Source organism: Halichoerus grypus, chromosome 5, assembly GCF_964656455.1.
Source record: "Halichoerus grypus chromosome 5, mHalGry1.hap1.1, whole genome shotgun sequence".
Classification (NCBI taxonomy): Eukaryota; Metazoa; Chordata; class Mammalia; order Carnivora; family Phocidae; genus Halichoerus; species Halichoerus grypus.
In genome coordinates, this window is record NC_135716.1 from 102050920 (window position 1) to 102078342 (window position 27423).

The 27423-nt window shown below is 38.4% G+C and overlaps 1 protein-coding gene and 1 long non-coding RNA gene across 9 annotated transcripts in view; one reads left to right on the forward strand and one right to left on the reverse strand.

Annotated features, from left to right (window-relative positions):
* Positions 1 to 11760, reverse strand: part of RNPC3 (RNA binding region (RNP1, RRM) containing 3) — a 60895-nt gene extending 49135 nt beyond the window's left edge. For all 7 annotated transcript variants that reach the window (XR_004923567.2, XR_013448012.1, XR_013448013.1 and 4 more), the window contains exons 1-7: positions 11438 to 11760; positions 9915 to 9962; positions 4486 to 4604; positions 3796 to 3879; positions 3077 to 3188; positions 1936 to 2004; positions 17 to 159 (exon numbers count right to left, since the gene is read on the reverse strand). Coding sequence is in view for 2 of the 7 variants with exons in the window: in XM_036112151.2 (XP_035968044.1) it covers positions 17 to 159; positions 1936 to 2004; positions 3077 to 3188; positions 3796 to 3879; positions 4486 to 4604; positions 9915 to 9962; positions 11438 to 11632 (770 nt within the window). In the remaining 5 variants the exon portion in view is untranslated. The remainder of the gene's footprint in view (positions 1 to 16; positions 160 to 1935; positions 2005 to 3076; positions 3189 to 3795; positions 3880 to 4485; positions 4605 to 9914; positions 9963 to 11437) is intronic.
* Positions 11761 to 11829: 69 nt separating this feature from the next.
* Positions 11830 to 26760, forward strand: LOC118548319 (uncharacterized). Of its 2 annotated transcripts, XR_013448014.1 has the most exons (6): positions 11844 to 11904; positions 16399 to 16554; positions 17065 to 17173; positions 19480 to 19603; positions 22781 to 22943; positions 24694 to 26760. It is a non-coding gene; the product is annotated as an uncharacterized LOC118548319 (long non-coding RNA). The 2 variants fall into 2 exon arrangements; XR_013448015.1 differs by lacking the exon at positions 16399 to 16554 and having other exon boundaries at positions 11830 to 11904.
* The last annotated feature ends 663 nt before the right edge of the window (positions 26761 to 27423 follow it).

Genomic DNA, 27423 nt, shown 5'->3' on the forward strand with positions numbered 1-27423 from the left:
ATTTGATATTACAAACCTTTGTCGGTCTTCATCATCACTGCTTTCATATTCTGATTCTATACTTGATAATTCCTCATCCTCATCTGGCAAAGGAGGTTCCTCTGGTGGCTGAGGAGATGCAGGTGGAAGAGGTGCATGTAATGGCATATAATCTTCATACTAATTAAGAGAAAAACGGTAATCATATGGTAATCTATGATATTTTTAGAACAGAAAAAAAACATTTTCATTCAGGTACATTATTCTCATCTCTCTCCGTCATGATATTCTTTTACACATTCAACACATATTGAGGGAACACCTGCTACAGAAGACTGCTAGCTGATCACAAAACTTGTTTCTTCTTCCTTGGCACCTAGCTGGAGTAAATTTCCAAACCTCCTTTACAGTTGGATTTAATCATGTAACTGAGTTTTAGCCAACAGAATGCCAGCATAAAAAAAATCCACCCATAATCATCTCTTCCTTCTTGATCTGCAGGATGTATGGTAATGCCCTCATTGATCTGGGAATGTACATAGTGAAGACAAGTGAAATCTCTGAATGACCAGAATAGAACATGATTCTGCCCTACTTTTGGAATACACTTGACATGTACAAGAAATAACTTATGCTGGTTAAGTGACTAAGATTTGAGTTTTATGTTAATAGCAGTAAGCTTATCTTCAAAGATATTCCTGTAATGTGCCAGACATTGAAGTGCTGGGATTACAAAGGAAAATTATGAAGCTAATAGTATATACATTAGAAAAGCAGCCAATCTGCAATAGACAACAAAAAAGCAAATTTTCTATTTAAATGTTAGGACTCAAAATAATTTCTCATTGCTATTATCTAAACAAGTACTAAGTACTGTAACAAAATAGTAACTAGAATGATTCAATAGCAGACATAGACTAAGTTACAGATAGATTTGCACAGTAAATTTGAATAAACATTATTAGAAACCTTTCTTCTCTTCTGCAAATGAAGCTCTATATGCAATAACACCAGAACAATGGAAATTTTACATAATTTTGTTAAGTGCAATTATTTTATAAAATGGCAGAACATTCTGGGTCAAAGGATTGAACAACACCGGCAGAAATGAGGGCCTCTATTACCAAAAGCATCTCTTTCACGTTCTGGCTTCCTCCTACTCATAGTTCTCCACTTAACTCTTACTAGCATATTAACTTTATATTTGTCCCTTAATTTCTTTTTTTTTTTTTTTTTAAAGATTTTGTTTATTTATTTGACAGAGAGAGATACACAGCGAGAGAGAGAACACAAGCAGGGGGAGTGGGAGAGGGAGAAGCAGGCCTCCCGCAGAGCAGGGAACCCGATGCGGGGCTCGATCCCAGGACTCCGGGATCATGACCTGAGCCGAAGGCAGACGCCCAACGACTGAGCCACCCAGGCGCCACCATATTTGTCCCTTAATTTCAATGCACATTAGAAGTTAGTGGCGCAATATTTGTGAAGGTTAGCCTCAATAATCCCACCTCAGGAAGAGAAGTTGTGAATCTTCAAAATTCTTTTTTTTTTTTTTTTTAAAGATTTATTTATTGAGACAGTCTGGGTGGCTCAGTTGGTTAAGCATTTGCCTTCGGCTCAGGTCATGATCCCAGGATCCTGGGATCGAGTCACGCATTGGGCTCCTTGTTCAGCGGGAAGCCTACGTCTCCTTCTGCCTGCCACTCCCCCTGCTTGTGCTCTCCCTATCTCTCTCTCTGACATATAAATAAATAAATAAAAGATTTATTTATTTATTTATTTATGGGGGACAGAGGGAGAGGGAGTCTTAAACAGACTGCACTGAGCACAGAGCCCAACGGATGGCTCGATCCCATGACCCTAAGATCACGACCCCAGCTGAAACCAAGAGTCAGATACTCAACCAACTGCACCACCCAGGTGCCCCATGAATCTTTAAAATTCTAAGATATTTCTTACCATGGGAGGTCGTGCAGTAATTGGTCCAAAAGGTGTGGGCAAATTCATTTTATTCATAAGATGAAGCACCTTAAAGCAGCAAAACATTGAAAATCACATAGTAAAATGATAATTCAACTCACATCTTGCATTTTATGTACTTTAAAACTTTGCAATAACACTCCTGATTTAGTGCAAAGGCTGGCCACTTCTTGCTTTATCCCAGAATAGGGCTATTACCAGCCACTGATATATCTCAGATTACCCTTCCTAAAATGTATGTCAATTCTACAAATACTCATTATTCTCATTATTAAAAATACCATGTTCTTGCAATAAGTGCTACCAAAATGTTATATATTTCCCCAATTACTGCGGAATTATGAAACAAAATGTACATTAAAGAAAATATCTATAATTTGTACTTAAAAGTATCGTACTACTGTCAATACTTTCAAGCATTTGCTGAGGGGTCCACTATGTTTTTTTCCTTTCAGAAAGAATCTCCACATTAAAGGTATATGCTCAAGTAACAAAAATTACCAGAAGTTATATTTCCCAAATTATCTTATGCTTATTAGTATTAATATTAAACACATTAATAAGTTTAAGCCATAGTCTATAAAAACCTTCACTTGAATGTAGTAATATTTCATTACATTTTGCAATGGATTTAACCGCCACCCACATACATATACTAAATCCTAACCCTCAATGTGATGGTATCAGGAGGTAGGGTCTTTGGGAAGTAATTAGGTCATAAGGGTAGATGTCCATGAATGAGATTAGTGTTCCTTATAAAAGGGACCCCAGAGAGCTCTCTCTCCTTTTTTCGCTAGGTGAAGATACAAAGAGAAAATAGCCATTTGCAACCCAGGAGAGGGCCCCTACCAGAACTCAACCCTGCTGGCACCCTAATCTCGGAGTTCCAATCTCCAGCACTGTGAGAAATAATTTTCTGTTGTTTATAAGCCACCCAGTCTATGGTACTTAGTTACAGCAGCCCAAACTGAGAAGACACCTTTAAATAACTGTAATATCACTGCCTGTTAGAATTAGTCTGATTAATGCTATTATGAAAAGTATAAAAAGTAGCATGGAAAATAACTTATCAAGTTATTCAAGCATTTACTTTGGGAAAGTTAAGTTTCATTCTACTTACCTGTACATAGAACTTAGGCACACTTGCCAAAGCATTTACTATGTTTGCTAGGATTGTACTTGAAGGTGGTGGGTACATATACTTGAGGCATGAATTCAGAGGAAATGTCAGCCTAAAAAATATATTTAAAATGCTTACCATCTTTTAGTAAGTTTCGTATCAATAATGCATTTTTAGGTAACCTGATGAAGTACATAATTGCTCAAATAATTCAGTACTTTTAGATTCACCTTGTTCCTTATAATCCCAAATAAGTACATTTAAGAAGAAACTTGCTTTGGGGTGCCTGGGTGGCTCAGCTGGTTAAGTGTCTGCCTTTGGCTCAGGTCATGATCTCAGGGTCGTTCTGAATGACTTTTGGGCCAGTGGGCTCCCTGCTTAGTGGCGCCCCCTCCCCCCCGCCCCGCCTCCCTGCTCATGCTCGTGCATATGCTCTCTCTCAAATAAATAAAATCTTTAAAAAAGAAAAAAAAGGAAATTTGTTTTTTGATTGCACTAAAGAAAAATAAGGTATTTCTTACCAGAGCTTATTTTATAGCTCTTAACATTTTAATGGACCCAAATTCAGTGACAAACTCTAATAGCTCAACATGTTTAACCAACATATTGACTTGACACAATCCTTTAAAATCTCTTATTTGTAACACACACACACACACACACACACACTCCGAACAACAAAACCAAAAAACAACAAAACACAAACAAAAAACACTAACCCATGGTTTGGTGCAATTCCATTTTCTATGGTTAAACAACCAAGTTCTTTCTTTTCTTTATCATCTTCCACAGGGTCATCAGATCTACAAAATACAGAATCAAAGTTGATCTTATCTTTAGAAATAGAGTAAAAAATTGAGGGTTTGTTAAAACTCAGACTGCTGGGCCTTATATTCCGCTTCCCAACCCCCGAATTTCAAATTCAGTAGGATTAGGGTAAGGCCCAAGAATCTGTATTCCAATCAAGATCCTAGATGATGCCACTGGCCCAAGGACTACTCTGAGAACCACTAGTGTAAGGCAAATTTGTAAAGGTTTTATAACTACAAAGAGTTACTGCTGGGAACCAAATACCAGTCTTTGATTTCAAAGGCCATGCCTATCCACGGCACCCTGCTATCTGTAATACAACAAGGATTTTTATACTAGTTATGTTCCTCCACTTAAAGCTGATGCTTTTCACCCCACCCTCTTCCCACTTCACACTGATTAGTTCTCAATATTAAATCAACACTCAGATTCCTAATGCACAATAAGAACAAAAATAAATGTAATGTACTAGATTCAAAAGAGACATGTATCATTTATTATGTCAAATTATTTACTTGCTAGTCTGAAAACAACCCAACAGCAATACAACTGATTAAAAAACACTTTAAAATGTTAGGAAAACCTAACGATCTACATACCTTTTCTTTTTTTCAGGGTCTGAAGGGGGACACGGGGAATGAACTCGATCTTGTTCTTTTGCAAATTCAACAACTAAAGTATGACCTAAAAGTTTCAGCTGATGTAGTCTTGTCAATGCCTTCAGTTGGAAAAACAAGATAGAATATTTGATAATTGCATCAAAAGTTGTTTATTAGAGAACATCTCCAAATAGTTTATACATGATCTTTGTGAATGCTGCTAATATTTCCCTGGTTATTTCTTACCCATTTCCAATCTCAGGGTGCTTAGTCTTTGTCATTTATTAAGAGACTGCTTCCTATCACTTAGTAAAACCAAAATCTCGTTAAATCCAAATCTCCTTATACCTAGGCAGCTGAAAATGGTTAGAAAACAAACATAATCAGCCTCGACTCACTTTAAACTCATGACCACAACCACAAATCTCGGGGTGAAACTTGATGCCACACTTATCACATTTTTAGTTCATTTTTTCTACTAATCTCTAAGACACTATTTTGTACTTTCTCCTTGCTCCTCAACCTCACAACATTCCTTTCCCATTCTTTTAGGCTAGGACTTTGCTTCCTACTTTGGGAAAACCGAAACAACCAGAAGAGAACTTCAAATTCCCACCATAACTCCTATCTACCAGCTAATGAATCCATGCTATAAGGTATTAATTACCCATGTTTTTATTTAAATCCAGTTACTTGACTTGTATACTAAATCCCACCCTCTCATCTACTCAACAGTCAACAGTCTCTCTTCTACTCTGTATGGGGAGTGTTCTTAACTTCATTGCTAATTTTCTGTCCTGTACTGAATCATCCATATTAGCACACAAATATACTTCTACTTCTCCCATCCTAATTTGTTCTTAATTCATCTATTAATCCCACTTAACTCCCCTGCCCCCCCCCTTTAATTACAGCTGCAGTAAAACTCCTTAAGAATTATTTATCTAAGCCAGGGCGCCTGGGTGGCTAAGTCTGTTAAGCAGCTGCCTTTGGCTCAGGTCATGATCCCAGGGTCCTGGGATCGAGCCACGCCCTGGGCTCCCTGCTAGATGGGAGCCTGCTTCCCCCTCTCCACTGCTTGTGCTCTCCTGCATGCGCGCGCGCTCTCTCTCAAATAAATAAAATACTAAAAAAAAAAAAAATTATCTAAGCCCTTTACCTACAACTCCTCTCCTCCCATCCAGTCTCCAACTCAAAGACAACAAATTCTGTACTGCCAAGCCAACGGTCTACTTTAAGTCTTCATTTTATTGCATTTAACACAGTTGATCACTCCCTCCTTGATACATGTTCTTCACTTGATGTTAAAACATCATCCTTTAAAAAAAAAAAAAAATCCTACTTTCCTGTAGTTTTCTTCCTAGCTCACTGGTTTCTACTCCTTAATCTCTTGGCTTGTGCCTTTTCAACTCAAAATGTTGGCATACTCCAGAGTTTTATTATTGGTCCTCTTTCTAGCTACTATCTTAGTGATCTAATCACCATCCTAAATTTAAATCCCATCGCTATGCTAATAATTCCCCAATTTATAACCTCAGCCCAAGCCTATTCCAAAGTCCAAGAAAACATATCCAAACTACCAGACAACTCTCCTTAAGTGTCTAACAAATATCTCAAAATTGACACTTCAGAAATTGAACCACTGATATTCTATCCTCATCCCCCCAAATGTTTTCTATGTGGAGCCTTTCACATTTCAGTTGATGATAACCCCATTCTTCCACTTACTCATATCAAAAATATTGGAATCATCTGTAAGACTTCTTACCCACGTTGCATATCCAAGCCATCAAGAAATTTTGTTTGCTTCTACCTTCAAAATATATCCAGAATCTAACCACTTCTTACCGCCTTGGTCCGAACTGCTATCATCTTTGAGCTAAATTACCACCATAACCTGTTTACAGATTTCCCTGTTTCTACTCTTCCTGCCTCCCATTTTAAAGATGTAAGTTAGATTATGTTACTGCTTTGCTCAAAATACTCCAACAGCTCCCCATTTTACTCAGAGTAAAATCCAGGATCTTTAGAGTATCTACATGATATGGCATCTAGTTCTTCTCTAAGCTTAAATTCTAATTACATCCCCCTCATTCTCTCTGCTTCAGCCATTCTAGTTTACTTGAACATGACAGGCATTCTCCTACACTAGTGCCTTTTCCAGCCATTACTCTGACTGGAATGTACCTTCCCCAGATATTCCCTTAGCTAATTTCACCTCCTTCAAATTATTACTCAAATATGACCCTAATCATCTTAACTGCAACCATCCCCATCTCGCACTCTTGATCGTACTGCTTTTTTTCCTTTTTATTCCATAGCATTTATCCTTTTCTAAAATATTAAGTTTATTATTTACAATCTGCCTCCCCTTTTGAGAATATGAGCCCCAATGAGGACATTAAGTCTTTATTTCCTTATTTTTTTTATTTTTATTTTTTTAAAGATTTTATTTGAGAGAGAATGAGATAGAGAGAGCACATGAGAGGGGGGAGGGTCAGAGGGAGAAGCAGACTCCCTGCTGAGCAGGGAGCCCAATGCGGGACTCGATCTCGGGACTCCAGGATCATGACCTGAGCCGAAGGCAGTCGCCTAACCAACTGAGCCACCCAGGCGCCCCTCCTTATTTTTTTTTTTAAAGATTTTTTATTTACTTGACAGAGACAGACACAGCAAGAGAGGGAACACAAGCAGGCGGAGTGGGAGAGGGAGAAGCAAGCTTCCCGCGGAGCAGGGAGCCCGATGTGGGACTCGATCCCAGGACCTGAGCCGAAGGCAGACACTTAATGACTGAGCCACCCAGTCGCCCTATTTCCTTTCTTTTTTTTTGTAAATATTTATTTATCCCAAGACTAAAGCAGCATCTACCACATTGTAAGCATGTAATATTTTTGAACAAATAGACCTGTAAGCCTTAATTAGGACTACAATTTTATTTTACCATCTTTATGCATCCTTACTTGACTCATTTTCAAATGTTTTCAATAATTTTCAAGTCCCTAAATCAATTCTAAACCTCTTCATTATCAGTGAACCTTTGATTGTCTGAAATGCAGGGCATCTAAGCTCAATTGCTTCAACTTTCTTCTTGGCAAAATGGGTATCACACCTATTCTCATCAAGGATATACAGTTTTTCACTTTTAATGTTAACTAATTTCCCCATCTCGCTCAGCTACTTACTCTATTCTTAAACATTTCTCTACCCTTGTTTTTTAAAAATCTATCAGTCACGTACACTGTAGCCTAAAAAGCCATACTGATGCTTTTATCTTCTCATTCCTTCTCTACTACAAATGTTTCCCAAAGACGTTGACTGGCTCCACATCCTCGTCTCTAAGTTAATCTTGACCATAAAACAATGCGGGTTTCATTACCATATTTTATTTATAATACCTTACGCCATATTTACAAGAACCTTTTCTGAGAAAAAAAAATCCTATACATTAAAAAATACATATAATGTGAAGTGTTCTATAATCCCACCTTGACAGAAAGACATTTATTAACAATTTGGTATACAGCTTTGCCACATTTTTTTCCCTATGCATAAACATATGTACTATTGGATTTCCAAAAATCCAACGTTACATCTCATACATAATGTCTGCCAACTTTATTCATGTACTCTATCTAGGCCACATTCCTTACTAATATATATTCATTTTACCTCATTCTTTGACAGTAGTCCAGCCTACCAATATACTATAAGGTGTCCTTTCCTCCTATTGATGAGAATTTGGGTGATTTCTATTGTTTCACAATAAAAAAACCCTTTACTGATTAAGACTATTCATTCCTCATTTTGTGTCATCACAGGATCTCATCTTCTTAAAACTTTCTTCTCTTTGCAACCAAGAAAGATAAGTTCTTTTCTAGTTCTACTTCCTTTTTAACTTCTCCCTCCCATTCTCCTTTCCTGGCTTGTACTTTCCTTTGGGCAACCATATCCATTCACCTGATTCAAGAAACTCCATTTTTGACCCTGTCTTAGCTCTAAAGCCATATTTTTAACTATATTAAAAATATTTCCGGGGCACCTGGGTGGCTCAGTTGGTTAAGCGCCTGACTTCGGCTCAGGTCATGATCTCAGGGTCCTGGGATCAAGTCCCGGATAGGGCTCCCCGCCCAGCAGGGAATCTGCTTCTCCCTCCTCCTGCCCCTCCCCCTGCTCGTGCTCTGTCTCTCTCTCAAATAAATTAAAAATCTTAAAAAAATTTCCATAGAAGTAGCTCAACAACTCTTCAAGTTAATAGGTAACAGTGGGAATTCATTACCTACCTTTGCAAACATCCTCTGAATCCTGCCCTTAATGTCATCTAATGTAATAACCCAATAACTCAGTCTAAAAATCTCCAAATATTCCCTTTCTTAACCTCTATATCTATAGGGATCACAAGACCTACAAACTCAATCTTTATTGAGTATATACCTACTTTTTCCTTTGTTTTTTTCCTAGACTTATTTGGATCCTTTATCTTGCATTGGCCATTATAACATTTCTCTTGTCTTGACTTTCCACTTGGTCTTCTTACCACTAATCTTTTCCCCATCTAATCCATTACATGAACACTACCAGATCTTTCACAGACCTGACCATATTATTGCGCAGCTCAAAAGTAATCATGCCAGAAGTAGTATCTACTGAACAAAATTCAATCCCTCCCTCCCACCCAAATTTAGACTCAACCTATTTTCCAAGTCTATTTCCATCCTAACCTTTAGTTTTTGCTCTACCTACAACTTTCTATGGCCCATAGCTTCACTTAGTGTTCTCCCAACCTGAAATGCCCATGTCCCTTTGTTTACTTCTCAAAACCCAACTAATTATTAAAGGTCTACCTCAAAGGTCACCTCCTTCGTGAATGCATCTCTAGGATTTGTTTTTTAATATATGTATTTTCCCTTTAATACTTAAAATATCTTATTTTGCCATAGTGAGCATTATCAGTCTTTGCATTCTTTACAACTTATTTTTAATCACATATAAATTACAATTTTAATTTGCTTTCCAGTTAACCTATTCTTTTTTTTTTTTTTAAAGATTTTTTATTTTTTATGAGAGAGAGAGAGAGTACAAGCGGGGGAGCGGCACACAGAGGTAGAGGGAGGAGCAGGCCCCCAGCTCAGCAGGGAGCCCGATCTGGGGCTCGATCCCAGGACCCCAGGATCATGACCTGAGCCAAAGGCAGACGCTTAACCATCTGAGCCACCCAGGCGCCCCTCCAGTTAATCTATTCTTATGCCCAAATACCTAAACTTTGGGGAAGATTTGCCAACTGATAAACCAAATGCAGTCTGTGGGGTAAACTCTTGAAACACAGGTGCTTTTGTTTTTGAAAACTGTAGTTCAACATTATGTTCCACTTTTGAACAAAGATTAGTTAATAGGAAATTGCTGATAACTTTCATAGTTAAAAAAAGTCATACCTTTATAGCTGCTTTTTCATTAGGGAAAGTAGCAAAAGCTGTATGTTTCTGAAAAAGAATTAAGGTACAAATTATTTCTAGTGCAATTTCAGTTTTTCATAAGAAGTCTGACTTTACCAGCTGACAGTTATTTCACAAATTAATAAAGTCATGGAAAAGGATGGAAAATCAAGATCACTGTAACTGTTTATTAATTTCAGCACTGTAGTTCTGAGTCTTTTTTGGATCAGAGCTCCTTGAGATGACAGCTATGTAGCCTTTTATATAAAGGTGTACACACATATACACCATGTTTTACATACACTTTCAAATAGTTCAACAGACCAGAAGTTTAAAACTCCTACTCTACTAAAGGACAACCCTTAAAGTATCTTCAGTTTATAATACATCTAAAAATCTTAAACTTCCCTCTATACAGCCAAATACAAAGTTTAAAAATGTTCACCAACAAAAAATCATTCCTCAAGTGCATGGTTCCTTTGTGCTTTATCCTTGTAATAAGGGTTCAATGGGAGAAGTCTATTTTAAAATATAAACTGTAAGTAGTTTAAAAACCATCAGAAAAAAATAAACAGTAAATGAATCATTACCACGGATAATGTTCTTATCAGTTCTTAACAGTGCTTATTAAAGCTTTTACAAGTTGCTTGGGTATTTATGTAACACATTCTAACTTTGTCTAATCTGATCCAAGATGACCTAATTAAGAGTACTTAAACTAACCACACAGAGTATTTGTATTTGCTGGTATAGGTGACACTTTGATCAAAATTGGTCAGTCTTCTCAGTACTTCTCAACCCTGGTTGCATATTAGAATCACGTGAGGAGACTAAAACCACTGATACATGGCCGAATCACAGGCCATCTTGCAGAAACTTAACATCACCATTACTATTTTAACGGAGAGAAATCCATCTAAAACAAAAGCAAATTAAATAATTGGGTAAATTCTTGTGTAGAAACTTTTTTCTCCTGTGTAGAAACCTTTAATAGTCTTAAAAATATTATTCCAACTGATTCCGTCAGAAAAATTTGTATTAAGAGTTTTTTTTCCTAAAAAATCGGGTAGAAATTCTGTAACTGGTTTACTGAAGTTACTACTGTACTTCACCTCTATTTTCATGAATGTCTTAACAGTGGCTTATAAATAACCCAACATTTTTAAAAAGTCCTTTGTACTTCATATCTGCGAGTACTCTGAGTCTAAAAGAAATGCTCTCAAATTCCGAGGAGTTTTGAGATTCTCAAGATAGGTCAGAAAAACGGATGGAAGCTATTTTCCATTCTTCTGCCTTGACTTTCTCACTGCTCTTTTCGACAGCGCTGTGACTCACACAGGCTCAAGACATTTAAAACTTCACTTGGTACGCAAAACATTTTGACGTAAAAGAGAGAAGACAGGGAAGACCCCACTACACAAGCGCATTTTCCCACCCTCTTCTACTTCCTTCTGTCAAAGCTTCCCCCACCCTGAGTCTACCCAAGGGCCTTCCCTGGCGGCTTCGGACGGGCGCGCCCTTACCAGTCGTCCCTTATCTGACAGGACGCGCACCGACTGCGCCCCGAAATATTTCAGCAAGTCCTCTTTCTCTTCGGCGGTCAGCTCGGCTGGCAGGTGCCTCACTAGAAGGGTTCGGTCGCCCCGCGGCGGGGAGAGCGAGGCAGAGCTCTGGCATCCTCTTGACATCGGCGGTAGTGGCTGCTCAGGGGCCGCCATTTCCCTTGGAGAAACCGCAACAGAGAAGGCGAAAAACGAGCACGCAGTGAAAATGCGCTAATCAACAGAAGGTGAAGATAAACGAGTATTTTTCCGCCTCGCGCTAAGGATTCTGGAAACAAGGAAGGACCGCGATAGAGGGTCACCTTCTCGCGAGATTTGCGCCTGGGACGGCGGACTCTTATTCAGAGACCGGCTCCTCAAACTGAACGACTAGGTTCCACAGCGGTGGGAGAGCAAAGTGATTTTTAAATTCCGGGCAGCTGCTGAAGGTATTAAAAACAAAAAATTTCCATGGAGAAGCGCGAGGATTTAAAAAGTTGTCAAAGAAGGAATAAGGGGCCTCAGCCGCGTGAAGGAAAAGGCCATAAACCCAAGGACAGAAGAAACCACTGCTGCGCGTGTGCGAGCCGGGAGCGAGTCTGGGCGTGGCCGCGCGGTCTGGAGCTCAGCTCACTAGGTTCCTATTACCCGGCCAAGTGCGAAAGCGCATTTGACTGGCTGTCTGGGAAGGAGGGCTTGGTGTGGGATTAAGCTAACCGGTGTGTGCTTACAGTCTTGGGATGGTGAAACCTAAAGATAGGAAATTCTTCCACTCAGTAAGGTGCACGTAGGTGGGAGAACTTAGTTTAAGGAACAAAAAGTTAAGAAATGTGTTTTGTTTTCTTGAATCGTGCATATAGCAGTCTAATAGGCTCTGGCCAGTGTTCATTTCACGGAATTGGCGGCCTCTAAGGAGATACACCCTAATGAATATGAATAATTATATAGATAAATCGATCGATAGATAGATCTTCATATATTTAATTCTAATAACGACCCTAAGGGGTATACTCCTTCCCATTTTACCTTTAAGGACATTGATGTAAAATGAAGTGTAAGTCACACAGCTAATAAATGACAAAGCTGAGATTCCACCCTGCTAGTGTAACTGGGCATTATACTTTAATCCACTATCCTGTCTAGTTTCTGAATGGAGTTAAGGCAGAGATCATCCCAAGAAGTGAATCAGGAATGTCTCCCTCACTCCATACAGTGAGGGCCTTAAGGATTCTAGAGAGAGGTATTCTCTACAGTCTGCTACATTCTGCACAGGGGCTGGAGACCTAAGGACCCTCTGCCTGCTCTTTATTTGCTACTTAATTAGGTGTTTAAAATATAACAGTAAACAATATAGCAAACTTTTGCTTTCCTGCAGCATTGTTTGAGAAGCAGGGGAGGGACAGACTTTAATAAAAACTAGAGAAAGCATGGGAAAACGCGAAAATGTCAGTTATGTAGAGCCAGACCTTGATGGCCGGGTATGTTTGTTTGGAGTCTTGTTTATCCCGAGAGTAATTGGAAACTGACAGATTTTTCTAGTAGGGGTGTGTGTGTGTGTGTGTGTGTAGTGATTAAATTTTGGATATGAAAATTTATCTTTGGTTGCAGTGTGAAAAATATAGTAGAAGCCAGAAGACGGGCTACTACAATAGCCCAGGTAAAAAAAAACAAAAACAAAACATTGCTTGAAATAGTTTGGTAATAGTGGATACAGAGAGAAGAATCTGGAACTGAAATATATTTGGGAAGTAGAATTGATAGAGTTGTAGATGAAGAAAAGTAGTTAAGGATAGTTCTGGGTTTTCAGCTTGAGCCCCAAACTGTTCACCATCTAGGTGGATGATGATGATGCCATTTTTTGAGCAGGAGAAGAGGGATTAAAGTGTAGCTAGATTAGGGACTGCAGGGAAGGGTGGGAAAGGGAGGAACACATATTAAATTTAAGGTACCTAGTCAGTATCCATGTTTCAAGTAGGCAATTGGATGTAAATTTGGTATTCTAGAGAAATATCGACACAAGATGCACATACAGCATCAACACATATAATATTTACCAAGGGATGAGAGATAGTGTAGGCAGGGAGAGAGAGGCCCGGTATTGATCTATGGGGCATGTCAATGTTGGGAAATGGAGGAGAGAGGAAGAACAAGATAATAATCCTTTCTCTCTTGGCACTTGCATTCTAGTAGTAAAGATAGACCATAACATGTAGATAAGTAAGTTCCTTTGGAGAGTAATATGTGCTTTTGGGGGAAAAAATAGAGACAGGGTAGAGGGATAAACTGTGATTGGAGAAGGCATGCTACTTTAAACACTATCCTTTGTAGGCTTTTGTCCGTGTCTTTCACCATTATCATTTTACTAATGATATCATCATATCTTATCCTTCTCTTGTCAATAGCTCAGGCAGATCTCATAATTTCTTAGTCACTTTCAGTTAATAGTCCCAGTGGACTCAAAATGTCAACTCTAAATTATATTCAGGCCTCACTTTTTACCCTCTTCTCATATCAGCCTTCACCTAAGAGAGGAAGATATAATTTGCTTTCATCTCTCCCACGTTTGAGTAGGAGTGGGTGTGGTCTGCTCTGTGTTGCACGTTTCTCATTTTCTTTTCTTGGATTACCGCAGAGGTTCCCAAATTTTCTCAGCTCATGGTGCTTTTATTGTCTCAGTAGTTTTTTTTAACAGCATCCCTTGGTGCCTCCTCACTTCCTGTTCCACCCTGATTTTACACAGCAACCGGAAAAAACCCAGGTTTGCCAAGATTTTTAAATTCAAAAATATTTCAAGCTGGTGATTCATGTAGTGTCCGACAGATTTTGATTATTGCCGTTTCCCTCAAATATTGAAAATATTCCATAGCAGGGGCATCTGGCTGGCTCAGTCTTGCTCTTGGGGTCATAAGTGCAAGCCCCACGTTGGGTGTGGGGATTACTTTAAAAATAAATAAATAAAAGTTAAAAATAAAATATTCCATAGCACCTCTGTGATGTAGTTGGTGCACCTGGAACACCTCAGCACACAGTTTGAGAACTGTGGCTCTAACTACTTTTTGGTTTTGATTTTCTTCATTGCAAGGTAGGAGGAGGAAAGTTAGAGGTGGGGAGTATCTTACTTCATTGACCAAATGTTGGTTCTTTATCTCACTCTGATTCTCTCTGGTCCATGTTGATGGACGCCTCTGCTAATGTTTTTTAGTGGCTCATATTCATCAATTCCCCCTCTATCACTGAGTACCTTTTCAGGCAAGAGTAGCTTCCCCCTCCCCTTTGGTCTTTGGTTTACATCTCCAGTTTACCTCACTTAGCCATGTGTCTATTTGGGCATTCCTTTCAATTTCCAAACTTCCTATTTTTTCTCATGAAGCCTGGAGAACTCCTGGGGCCTATTTTAGTATTTCTGGAAGGCCTTGGAGAACCTGAGAAAAGAATTTACTCCTTTTTTTTTTTCTGTTTTTTTTTTGTTTTTTTGTTTGTTTTTTTACTTAAGATACAATTGACATAGAACATTATATTAGTTTCAGGTATACAACATAAGGATATGTTTGTATACATTACAAAATGTTCACCACAGTAAGTCTAGTTTACATCCATCATCTTACACAGTTTCAATTTTTTTTTCATGTGATGAGAACTTTTGAGATCTATACTCTTAGCAACTTTCAAATATGTAATACAGTACTAATAACTATAGTCACCATGCTGTACATTACATCCCCAGGATTTATTTATTTTATTACTCAAAGTTTATATCTTTTTTTTTTTTTTTTTTAAAGATTTTATTTATTTATTTGAGAGAGAGAGAATGAGAGAGAGCTAGTACATGAGAGGGGGGAGGGTCAGAGGGAGAAGCAGACTCCCTGCCGAGCAGGGAGCCCGATGCGGGACTCGATCCAGGGACTCCAGGATCATGACCTGAGCCGAAGGCAGTCGCTTAACCAACTGATCCACCCAGGCGCCCCTCAAAGTTTATATCTTTTGACTCCCTTCACCAGTTTCTCCATCTTCCATTCTTCCTCTGGCAACCACCGGTCTATTCTTTGTATCTATGAGCTGGGTTTTGTTTTGAGTCCGCATGTAAGTGAGATCAGATGGCATTTATCTTTGTCTGGCTTATTTCACTGAGCAAAATGCCCTTGAGATCCATCCATTTTGCCACAGATGGCATGATTTCCTTCATTTTTATTTCTGAAAAATATTTCAAAATATTTCATTATATATCATATATTCTTTATCCATTCATTCATTCATTCATTCAGGAATACATAGGTTGTTTAGTCTATATCTTGGCTATTGTAAATAATGCTGCAGTGGAGGTGGGGATACATGTATCTTTTTGAGTTAGTTTTCTTCAGCTAAGTATCCAGAAGTGGAATTACTGGATCATATGGTAGTTCTATCTTTAATTTTTTGAGGAGCCCCCATACTGTTTTCCATAGTGGCCAACAGTGCACAGGGGTTCCCTTTTCTTCACGTCCTTGCCAACAATTTCTTTTTTCTTTCTTTCTCTTTCTTTCTTTCTTTCTGTCTTTTTTTCTTTCTCTTTCTTTCTTTCTTTCTCTCTTTCTTTCTTTCTTTCTGTCTTTTTTTCTTTCTCTTTCTTTCTCTTTCTTTCTCTTTTTCTTTCTTTCTGTCTTTTTTTCTTTCTCTTTCTTTCTTTCTTTCTCTCTTTCTTTCTTTCTTTCTTTCTTTCTGTGATAACCATTCTAAAAGGTGTGAATTGATGTATCATTGTGGTTTTGATTTGCATTTCCCTGAAGATTAGTGATGTTGAGCATCTTTTTGTGTATCTGTTAGCCGTCAGTATTTCTTCTTTGGAAAAATGTCTAGTTAGATTTTCTGCTCATTTTTAATTGAATTGTTAGTGTATATTTTTTTGCTATTCAGTTCTATGAATTATTTTCCTAATTTTCTGCTAAAAGCATTCTCTTCCTTTGCAGCCAAAGTTCTAGAGAGATTATGTGGGAAGCAAAGACAAAAGAAACATTAAATTTCCTTACTACTTACAGCCAGCCCATTAACAAGTCCTTGAAACAGGCTGACATTCCTCTAGGAACTCAGCTGCCTCGATGTTAATACTTTGCTAAGGTCAAAAGGTAATCTTAGCCCAACCCCCAGAATACTATAAGTCTACTTTAACATATAAAAATACTTTTGGCGGGGAACCTGGGTGGCTCAATTGGATAAACATCTACCTTCGGCTCAAGTCATGATCTCAGAGTCCTGGGATTCAGCCCTGTATTGGGCTCCCCGCTCAGCCTCCTGCTCATGTGATGTCACTCTCTCTCTCTCAAATAAGTAAAAAAATATATATATTAAAAAAAAAGTACCTCTGCAAACTTCCTTTATCTCTACCTCCCAAGATATATGTTGGCAGTCATCCCCTAAGCATATGACCCACAGATATAAATATGAAGGGTCTCATTACTAAGGTTTTATTAGACAATAATAAATAACCTTTTCTAACAATAGCTAGTCCCCTCAAAGTTCCTGGAAACCTTGCTTCCAAAATTCCTAGGAGACTCGCTATCCCTAACCACCTCCCAACTTGAAAGTATATACTCAGCCACTCCTCATGACCCCAATGCAGCTCTTTCTGCCCACAGGTCTTGTCTCTGTGCTTTAATAAAACCCCCTTATTGCACCAAAGACATCTCAAGAATTATTTCTTGGCTGTTGGCTCCAAAACTCAACATCTTTCCTACATCAAGAGACGTAAGTTATCCTTATTTTTTTACCTTGTACTCCAAAATGTACTTCTGTCTGGCTCCTGATCCCATCAGTCCATAAAGTAATTCTTGCTAGGGTGAACAGTTACTCTCAAGTTGCTAAATCCAATAGACGTTTTCAGTTCTCATTTTAACTTTTCAGCAGAACTTGAGACATTTGACCACATTCTTTTTGAAACATCATCTTCCCTTGGTTTACAAAACATACCATTTCTCTTATTGTTCTAGCTCACTTTCTCTCTGGCCTGACTCTAATTTTCAACTTATTTTTTCTCCTTTGTTCCCTAACTTTGAACCTTCTTTCCACCTTTGCTCTTCAATGATAGCCTTGTTTCTTATTCTCATTGAAAAAATTGAAGACTTCCATACCCATCAATCATACTTGCATTTGTGCTCCTTAGTTAAGGCAACTTCTTACTTCAGAATTAGATCCCTGCCTTCTTGTGTACTCTACTGAATCATTCTCATTCAGTAAATATGCTATTATTATTTAGATTTTTTAAAAAGCAAAGCAAATGATGTGGAGAACAAAGGCAAAAGAAATATAGGAAAAAAAAGTAAACTTTCTCACAAATTAATAGCCCATTGACAAATACCTGGGACAAGCAGAGTGACCTTCGTCCAGAAAATCAACTGCCTCAATGTTAACACTTTGCTAGAGGCAAAAGGCAACCTAAGCTTGATACTAGCCCGACCTCCAGGACCCTAAAAGTCTTCTTTAACATATAAAAATCTCTTTGGAAACTTTCTTTATCTCTATCCCCATAATGAGGGAGCAAAAGGCAAAATGAGGGCATAGATAGCACAAGCTAACACCCAGCAACACTCCCCCCCCCCCCCATGCGTGACATTCCTCAGGCATTCCAGGCTGCCCTAGAACAAAGGAAAGGAAAAAACAAACGGTTAACTGATAGAGATCACAGGCAGGACCCGAGCCTCCATTAGTTTGCAACTGTCTTAATGATTTACAAGAAAAAAGCAGCCTCCAAAACCTATAGATTCAATTTACTGGAGCCCTAACATCACCCTCCTCTCCATAGGATAAAGAATCTTACATAATCAGTCTCTCCTTTACAACCCCAGTGCAGCTCTTTCTGCCTGTGGGTCCTGTCACCCTACTATAATAAAAACACTTTTGGCACCAGAGACGTCTTAAGAATTCTTTCTTGGCCTTTGGCTCTGAACCCCACCACTCCAAACCATATCAGCCCCAAGATATACGTTAGCAATCATCCTCCAAACATATGGCCCACTGATGTATATCTGAAGGGTCTCATGACTACGGTTTTACTAGACAGTAATAAATGCCCCCTCAAGATCCTGGCAACCTTGCTTCCATTTCCTTAGGGACTTAGGCTATCCCTAACACCCTCTCAATCTGAAAGTATATAAAATCAGTCACTCCTCACAACTGCAGTGCAGCTCTTTCTGCCCATGGGTCTGTCCCTGTGTTTTAATAAAACCACCTTTTTTTTGCACCAAAGACATCTCAAGAATTCTTTCTTGACCATTTGCTCTGAAACCCCAATATTTCACATCAGCAAATATACAAATTTAATTTTGTTTCCACTTCCCTCTCCAGCCATTTCTTTCTGTTTATAGCAAAATTGCTAGAAATAATGGTGTATGTTCGTTGTCTCCACTCTTTTTTCTCTCATATTTTCTTTAATTTTGTTAAAAAAAAACAAAAAACAAAAACAACAACAACAACAAAAAACTGCAGGCCCAAAATGGCATCACTGGGCCAAGTCACCAAAACAAGGGTTAATACATAACCTAATTATAGTTTCAACCTCCCCTAGACATACAATCTTAACTGGTCAGTCAGGAATTTTCTGTTAAGTATCAATGAGGTAATCTGTCAGATGGGCACTTTCTTGCCCCCAAAGGAAGATGAGGTAATCCACCTAATAAGACCTCCTACCATTCCCCATAAGGGAAGGTGACCTTGCCTGGGACAATCTTTTCTTTTTTTCTTTCTTTTCTTTCTTTCTTTCTTTCTTTCTTTCTTTCTTTCTTTCTTTCTTTCTTTCTTTCTTTCTTTCTTTTTTCTTTTCTTTCTTTCTTTCTTTCTCTTTTCTTTTTCTTTCTTTCTCTTTCTTTCTTTCTTTCTTTTTTTTTTTTTTTTGCTAATAAACTTCTTGCTCCACCCTCCTTCTTATGAAAACCTTTTATTTTGTACAACTCCTTGGAGCTCCCCTACCTACTAGATGGGGTGGTGCCTGATTCATGAAATTCATAAAACCAATTAGATCTTCAAATTTACTCAATTGAATTTTTGTTCTTTAACAGATTTGGTGGCAGCAGTGGGATCCAAAGCAAATCTCCATCAACATTCAGGGACAATGAGAAACACAAGCATGGTGCCCTGTTAACCCTTTTGAATTCACTTTCTTGCTGTTTTCAAAGGCCATTGGTGAGTTCCTATGAGTTTGAGCTCTGTGCTCTGCATTTGAGCTCCTGATCTAATTGGCTTTTTTGTCCAGGGTTAACAGGTTACTGTAGACTAAGAGGAAGCACTAACAGATCATTAGTCAGCCCTCAGTTCAGGCCACAATTCCATATCAGAATCTCTTCCCTCATTCTAGTCTGCAGTCCCCATTTACTGGGGTTTGCTGGTTTAGTCCACGTTGGACTAGCCAGAGCTGCACTGGGTTAGACTTAAGAACCAGAATGAGTTCAGGATCAGACTGGGTCTGATTTAAGAACCATAATGGGTCTGGGATTGGACCAGGTCTGATTTGAGCTGGACGGCATTTAGTGTGAGGCCTTGGTGTTTTAAATAAAAACTAGTTGCTAATGGGGAATCTTGGAAGCCAGAAATAAAGCTGCAGATATTGGTGGGCATGAATTGAGCATTTAAAGGCTTTGCCACCTCAAGAAGTCTCCCATGATAGGATAAGTTGGTTATGGAATGGGTTAAACTGACACTAGGTCACTTGCCAACTTCAAGAAAATTTCTGTGCAATGAGGTACACTGTAAACACCCCACAAATACCAACCCCATGGCACATCCCTCTTAGATATTAGTTTGCCTCTAAGAAACCTAGCTAAAAGGCCTAGCTAAAAGAAATAGGATTCTTTATATCAAGAGAGTTGAGCACATTGCCTCTGGCACCCCTGCTTATTTTGTGTCTAAGAACTATAGTCCTGGTAGTTGGAGATACCTAGCAAGATGGAACAATTTTACTAAAAACAACCTGGGATTACAATGGCTATTAAGGGGAATGTTACAATTAGATAAGATCATTTAAGAACACTTGTAATTAACGGTTCCCAAATTAAATAGAATGGGATACTTATTTTTTTTTTTTTTTAAGATTTTATTTATTTATTTGACAGAGACACAGCAAGAGAGGGAACACAAGCAGGAGGGAGTGGGTAAGGGAGAAGCAGGCTTCCTGCAGAGCAGGGAGCCCGATGCGGGGCTTGATCCCAGGACCCTGGGATCATGACCTGAGCCGAAGGCAGACGCTTAACGACTGAGCCACCCAGGCGCCCTTGGGATACTTATTTTAATTTACATGCAGAAGTCTCCAAAAATTCTCAAATTTCCAAAGTCGTTTCAGTGGAAGATTCATTGCAAAAGACTAATAAAAAATTAAAGAGAGAAAAGGTACCTAAAAGATTATAAGACTTTTATCCATTCTGAAGAAACTATTAACAGTTGCCTTTTAAATTAAAACCACTCAAGGCTACAGGTAGTCCTCTTCAGGTATCTTTCACTCTTTAGTCAAAGACCAAACTAAGGGCTATAGTTAAGAATTTTTTAAACCCAGGGAGGATCCTCAAAAGTTTTTGTAAATAGATTGCCTCCTGACCCCATTCAAGAGAGGAAGATGAAATTTCACATTGTCCCTCTCTTTCCAAATCCAGACTAATTGGTTATTGATTCTTTCTCTCCCAGGATAGCTATTTCCTTTTTGTTTATCTACTTTTTGCATCCTAAGAATTTGGCTTGACTTTTTACCTGCCTGGGATTTGCAGGTTATTGGTTCTTTCTTTAGTTATCTTTGGGAGTAACTCTAAATCTTGTGAAGATACAATCTTTTACACCCTCTTTGAGGACACCTCATAGGTCCATGAAGTTGTTTAAAGCTGCCAGAAATATTTATTGTTTGTCCAGGCTGAAACATGACAAGATATTTGAAAGAACTTAATAACTCTATGATCAGAAATTTGACCAAAGTGGAAGCTGATATTCAGAGCCTGATAGGAAGTTTTTTAGGCATTCTCCCATAGGCTAAATGTAACCAAAAGGAAAGAAGAAATTCTAATATAGGTGGATGGGTGCATCAGTCCTTTGACATCATTGACAGCAACTAACCTAATTGAGGAATTTAAAGCAGTTGTCCTTATTTTACAAACCTAGTATTTACACGACCAACGGTGTGGTTACAGAAACAATTCAGAATCCACTGATCCTTTTTACCTATTCCCAAACCTCCCTTATTTATCTCAAAAGGCTTGTAAGTAAAACTTGTAAAAACTCTGGCCTCAAGGAAACAAACATCCTAGGAACATCCCGCTTTATTTTTTCCTTTGAATTATAAATGTTGTACCTAGGGTCTTCCCCAGAACTTTTATCTAGACCATCTTTTTTTTTTTTTTTAAGATTTTTATTTATTTATTTGACAGAGAGAGAGAGAGAGCACAAGCAGGGGGAGCAGCAGTGGGAAGGGGAGAAGCAGGCTCCCCACTAAGCAAGGAGCCCAATGTGGGGCTCGATCCAAAGACCCTGGGATCATTACCTGAGCTGAAGGCAGATGCTTAACCAACTGAGACACCCAGGTGCCCCTGGACCATCTTTTTAGAAAGCAAATTTTGGGGAGGTAATTCTTATCAAGAAAAAAACAAAAGCAGAAAGATTATTTAGAACTTGATTTGTTATGGATAAATAACAAATCTTAAGTGTCTTCTCCACAAATATTACAAAAAGCTTTAGCCATCTAGACAGGTAACTTTAGCTTGTTCCATTTACCACAAAAACAAACCTAGATCTATCTTTTATAACTGGTGAATTTTGCACCAATTTCATGGCAATAATTTTAAAACAGAAGCTATAAGGTCTCTGTTGCATCTGAACACACAGTTCATGTGTATCTATATCTATGTTGTAGATGTGTGGTATTTTCTACCTCCAGATGGTATTGCCAAAATTAATTTGTAAAAGCTCTACTTAATTGGCTTAAACAAACAAGCACTTTACATAAATTAGTATTCATGAAAATTCTCAGAAATATAATAGAAACTAACCCAATGTTTTTCAAGTTCTTGTGATCTGGGATAATCTTCAGTAAATTAAAGTTAGTTTAATGAGTTCATTGGTTTAATTAAAACAGGCATGTCTTTAGAGTTATCAACATTGAATATAATTCTGGTAAATAACCTTTATTCTAATACTTAAATTTATTTACTTATTAAATTCATGTAATATTATTTGCAATTTGTCAGCAAAACTAATTTAGAATTATGGTTGACTTTGTTTGGTGTCTCATAAAGTTTTTGTGCATAATCTAAACATAATTGTTAAGAACAAGTAGGTTGAATAGATACAATTTTAGGTAAGTTTTTTTTTTTTTTTTTTTTTAAGATTTTATTTATTTATTCATGAGAGACAGAAAGAGAGAGGCAGAGGGAGAAGCAGGCTCCCAAGGAGCAGGAAGCCCGATGTGGGACTCGATCCCAGGACCCTGAGATCATGACCTGAGCCGAAGGCAGACGCTTAACCATCTGAGCCACACAGGCGCCCTTAGGTAAGTTTTTTAAATAGTTTCCCCAAATCTTGGTAACTTGAGACCTTAAAGTTTTGCTAAGTGATGAGTTAAGTTAAATTCATTGAATATCTGCATCATTTCCTAATAAGATAATAATGAAACATTAATTACTGAGAATAGGTTTATCCATTTTTGGCTTCATATTACAGAGAAACTAAAAGATATTTGGATGTGTTAGTGCTACATTGGAAAAGGCACATGCTTCTAGAAATTACGAAATGTATTTGTAAATTTGCCAACCTAAAGAATGGTGTTACAGGGTTGCAGTTTTCTTGTCTCACAGAGGTGAAGAATGAATCTCGTGGACACAAAAGGGTGAAATGATAGTTTATAAAGTTAAGGTAAGAACCCAAAGAAAGCCCTCTAGAGTGAGAGGGGTTGAATGGGTTGCCAGTGAGGCTTTTATGGTCAGTCTTTTATTCAAAACTGATTCATAAATCTTCTTGATGTCACCATTGATAGCACCATGATTACTTCTCCTTTGAATATCTCATCAGTGATGTTTAAGACAAATGAGGTGGTCTGGTTATGTTCCCTTATCTCTGGTTTCCTTACACCTCAGCGTTTCTGGGATTTTTGTGAGCTTGATCACATAGCCCCCTACTTGTCTCTCCCTACCTAGCCCCACCTGTCCCTTCCTCACTGGTATAATGGTTCACAATTGCTTACATCTAGTTTTCACTAGATATTAAGGTTTCTAAGGGTTTAAGAATTCTAATTAACGTATGTGATTAAAGCTACTAGAAATAATAAGGGAAACATCTTCTTATACCAAGAAGTAAGATGTGTTTTTGATAAGAGAAGATATGAGAAATTGAGATGCATTTTTTGTTGAAGGAAAAGAAAGTAATTTTGTCCTAAAATGAAGCTGGTTGTCTAAAGAGGAAAAACAGGGGCCCCTGGGTGGCTCAGTCAGTTAAGTGCCTGGCTTTTGATTTTGGCTCAGGTCAAGAACTCAGGGTCCTGGGATTGAGTCCCATTCCAAAGCTGTTGGACTTTTGGACTGCTTTTGATAACAGATTATGAAAGTTTCTTTACCTTTTAACTGCTCTGCCTAGAAACAGTGGTTTTGTGTTTTATAAAAATAATTTCCTGTGTCTGCTGTCTTTATTAGGTCTTTGATTACCTAGGAAAACTGAGTCTTCTTAATATTAAAGGAGCTAAATTTTGCTAATAGATAATTATTAAGTTTCATAATAATCTGTGATACTATTCAGGCAAGCACTTTATTTTTTTTGTAAGATTTTATTTATTTGTCAGAGAGAGAGCTCACAAGCAGGGGGAGGGGCAGGCAGAGGAAGAAGCAGGCTACTGGCTGAGCAAGGAGCCTGATGCTGGACTCGATCCCAGGACCCTGGGATCATGACCTGAGCTGAAGGCAGATGCTCAATCAACTGAGCCACCCAAGCAAGCACTTTAAAATTTTTTGTCCGTGTGCAATTTTAACAAACTTCCCCAAATCAAATTCTAAATGAAGTCTTTTGTCCTAGAAGAAACTAGAATTTTTCCAGAAGTTTCCCTTAACATTTCAAAGGATTTGTTAACCTAATTAGGCTTATTTGATATGTTAAATTATATGGAAAGCATTGTCAAATAATATCTAATATGATGCCTTCCTTATATTGTATTTGTATAGGTATATAAGAGTTCTAGAAATCATGTGAAATTCCTAGACATATGTGTCCTGATATAACTTTATCACTTTATATTATTCTTTTACTTTCTGAAGGTGCTCTCATCAAAATTGAGGCTTGTACTAAAAGGACTAAGCCTGAGTATCAAGGAGATGCTTTAGCTGACTTTCATGCAAAGGCAGCAGAAACAGAACCTGTAAAGATTGTGTCACATATGGATGAAGGCTATTCTGCTTCTGCAGAAAATGACCCTTTGGTGCCAGACTTTTGCCATCCTGATGTCCTTGCCACATGGCAACAGCCTGCTTCTAAATCAAAGAAACAATAATTGTAAATTAAATGAACAGTTAGGGCTATGGGCAACCCAAGATGGCTGCACAGTTCTTTCTGGCTCCCTGGCAAGCCTCACTTTTTGGTGTTTACATTCCTTCACCCACTCTGGTGCATTCAAGATGACTCAAATTATTAATGGATATTGATGGGAAAACTTCTATAAAATTGCAAAAATAGTCTACCAATAATGTCTGACTTGTCATGTTCATAATCCTGGAGAAACTATTTTGTTTTGTTTTTCAAGAGGCTTCACACCTCCCTCTGGACCCTTTGAACACCTGCAGTTGGACTTCATTCAACTGTCACTTAGTATGGGTTACCACTATGTTCTTATTCTTATATGTATGTTTTTCGCATGGATTGAAGCTTTCCCTTAACCGCAGGACTGATGTCCTCATAGTGGCAAAAAACTGTTAGAAAATGTGTTTTCTACTTGGTATACCGTCCATGATCTCCAGTGATCAAGATACCTCTGCTTCCCTGGGAAAATCTTATAAGCCTTAATGAAAACCTTGAAAACTTTTTGGAATTATCACTCTCCCCATCACTTCAATAATCAGACAAGGTTGAGAGAACTAATGGGATCCTTAAACTGAGCATTTCTAAACTTGCCAAAACTATTGGACTTCGCTATTCTAAGATATTGCCCTTGGTCTCACTGACTGCTAGAAGTTTCCCCTTTGGGAAGTATAACCTCACACCATGTGAGATAGTCATAAGCAGACCAATGTATATTGGTGTACAATCTTCTGCTGATCCCTTGTTGTCTCATACTGGTATGACTGACTACTGTAAGTCTCTCATATCTTATGCTCAAGCCTGTCAACAGGTTATAGAAGCCTTTGTGGATCCCAATTTAAAGGATCCTGTTGGTCATAGTCTAAAGCCTGGTGACGAGGTATTCTGGAAACATCATCAAAGGAAGACACTTCTTGAGCTCAGTTGGAAGGGACTTTACCAAGTTTTCCTGACTGCTGACACTGTTGCAAAACTAGAAGACACTGGAGATCTCTGAATCAAATTGACAAGGAAGAGGAGTAGCTGACATTGAAGTAACTGATTCAGCCCAAGACAATGGATCAACTTCATATTTTAACTAAATATGAAACCCTTTCCCCTTATTTTCTTTTCCTTTACTGTGGCATTGCCTAGAAAGATAATGCCTTCCTCTGTATCTCTCAGGCCATTGCTAAGAGGGGGTAATCTAGAATTTATTTCAGGTTAGAAGAAAATCTAACTGTGCCCCTAATTTTTCACAAGCAAAATAAGAGATCTCTTTGGTTGACTCCCCCGAATTTACATTGTTGAGTTAGAAAGGACCTACCAAGGAGGCTTTCATAATTTAGGATTCACTCCTTATAGGAGGTCCCTATTTCCCTGGTTAGGGATAAATGTAAATGAGCCTATGACCAAGAACTTCTCCTTAATTCTTAATTATTGAAGAATCTGCTGCTGAAGTAATAGTGGCCCTACAAAGATTCTTAGACTCTCTGGCCAAAGTTCTTGATAATAGAATAGCCCTTAATCATCTTTTATCTGAGCAAGGAGGTGTCTGTGTTGTGGCCAACACCATTTGCTGTACCTGGATTAACACTTCTGGGGAAATTAAAACTCAATTACATAAAATTGGGGGGGGAGCCACTTGGCTTAAAAAGTTCACTTTAGGTGGGGTGCCTGGGTGGCTCAGTTGGTTGAGCATCTGATTCTTGGTTTCAGCTCAGGTCATGATCTCAGGGTCATGAGAATGCGCTCCACATCAGGCTCTGTGCTCATTGTGGAGTCTGCTTGTCCCTCTCCCTCTGCTCCTTCCCCTGCTCTCTCTCTCTCTCTCAAATAAATAAATAAAATCTTAAAAAAAAAATGTCACTTTAGGGGAGTCTTTCTTTTACTTAATATTGATTTATATTTATGAATTTGTGAATTATATTTATGTCTTGGGGACTGTGGCTTTGAAGTGTACTATGAACATTAGGAATTATTATTTATAATCTCCCTGGCACATCGTAGCCTCTCAAAAACTGAAAATGCATATGTGCAGCTGCTAACTACCAAGCAGATGATCGCCCTGTACTGGAACCTCATAGGAGAAGCCAAGAAAATGACTGACTTAAAGAATATGAACCTGAAACCATGACCTGTGAATATCACAGAGATTAAGCATGACTTATAGATACCACACAAAGGAAAAACACAAACTGCAAGAATTTTAGAGCAATAGCTGAGAGTGGTGCTGATGCCTTAAATTCTGATCACATCTCTCTCAGTTAAGCTGAGAGTCTGAGCAAAAGGGGGGAATTGTTAAAAGAAAACCATAGGCCCAAAATGGCTTCACTTAGGTCAAGTCACCAAACCAGAGCTTAATGTATAATCTACTTGCATTTTTTTAAAAGATTTTATTTATGGGGCGCCTGGGTGGCTCAGTCGTTAAGCGTCTGCCTTCGGCTCAGGTCATGATCCCGGGTTCCTGGGATCGAGCCCCGCATCGGGCTCCT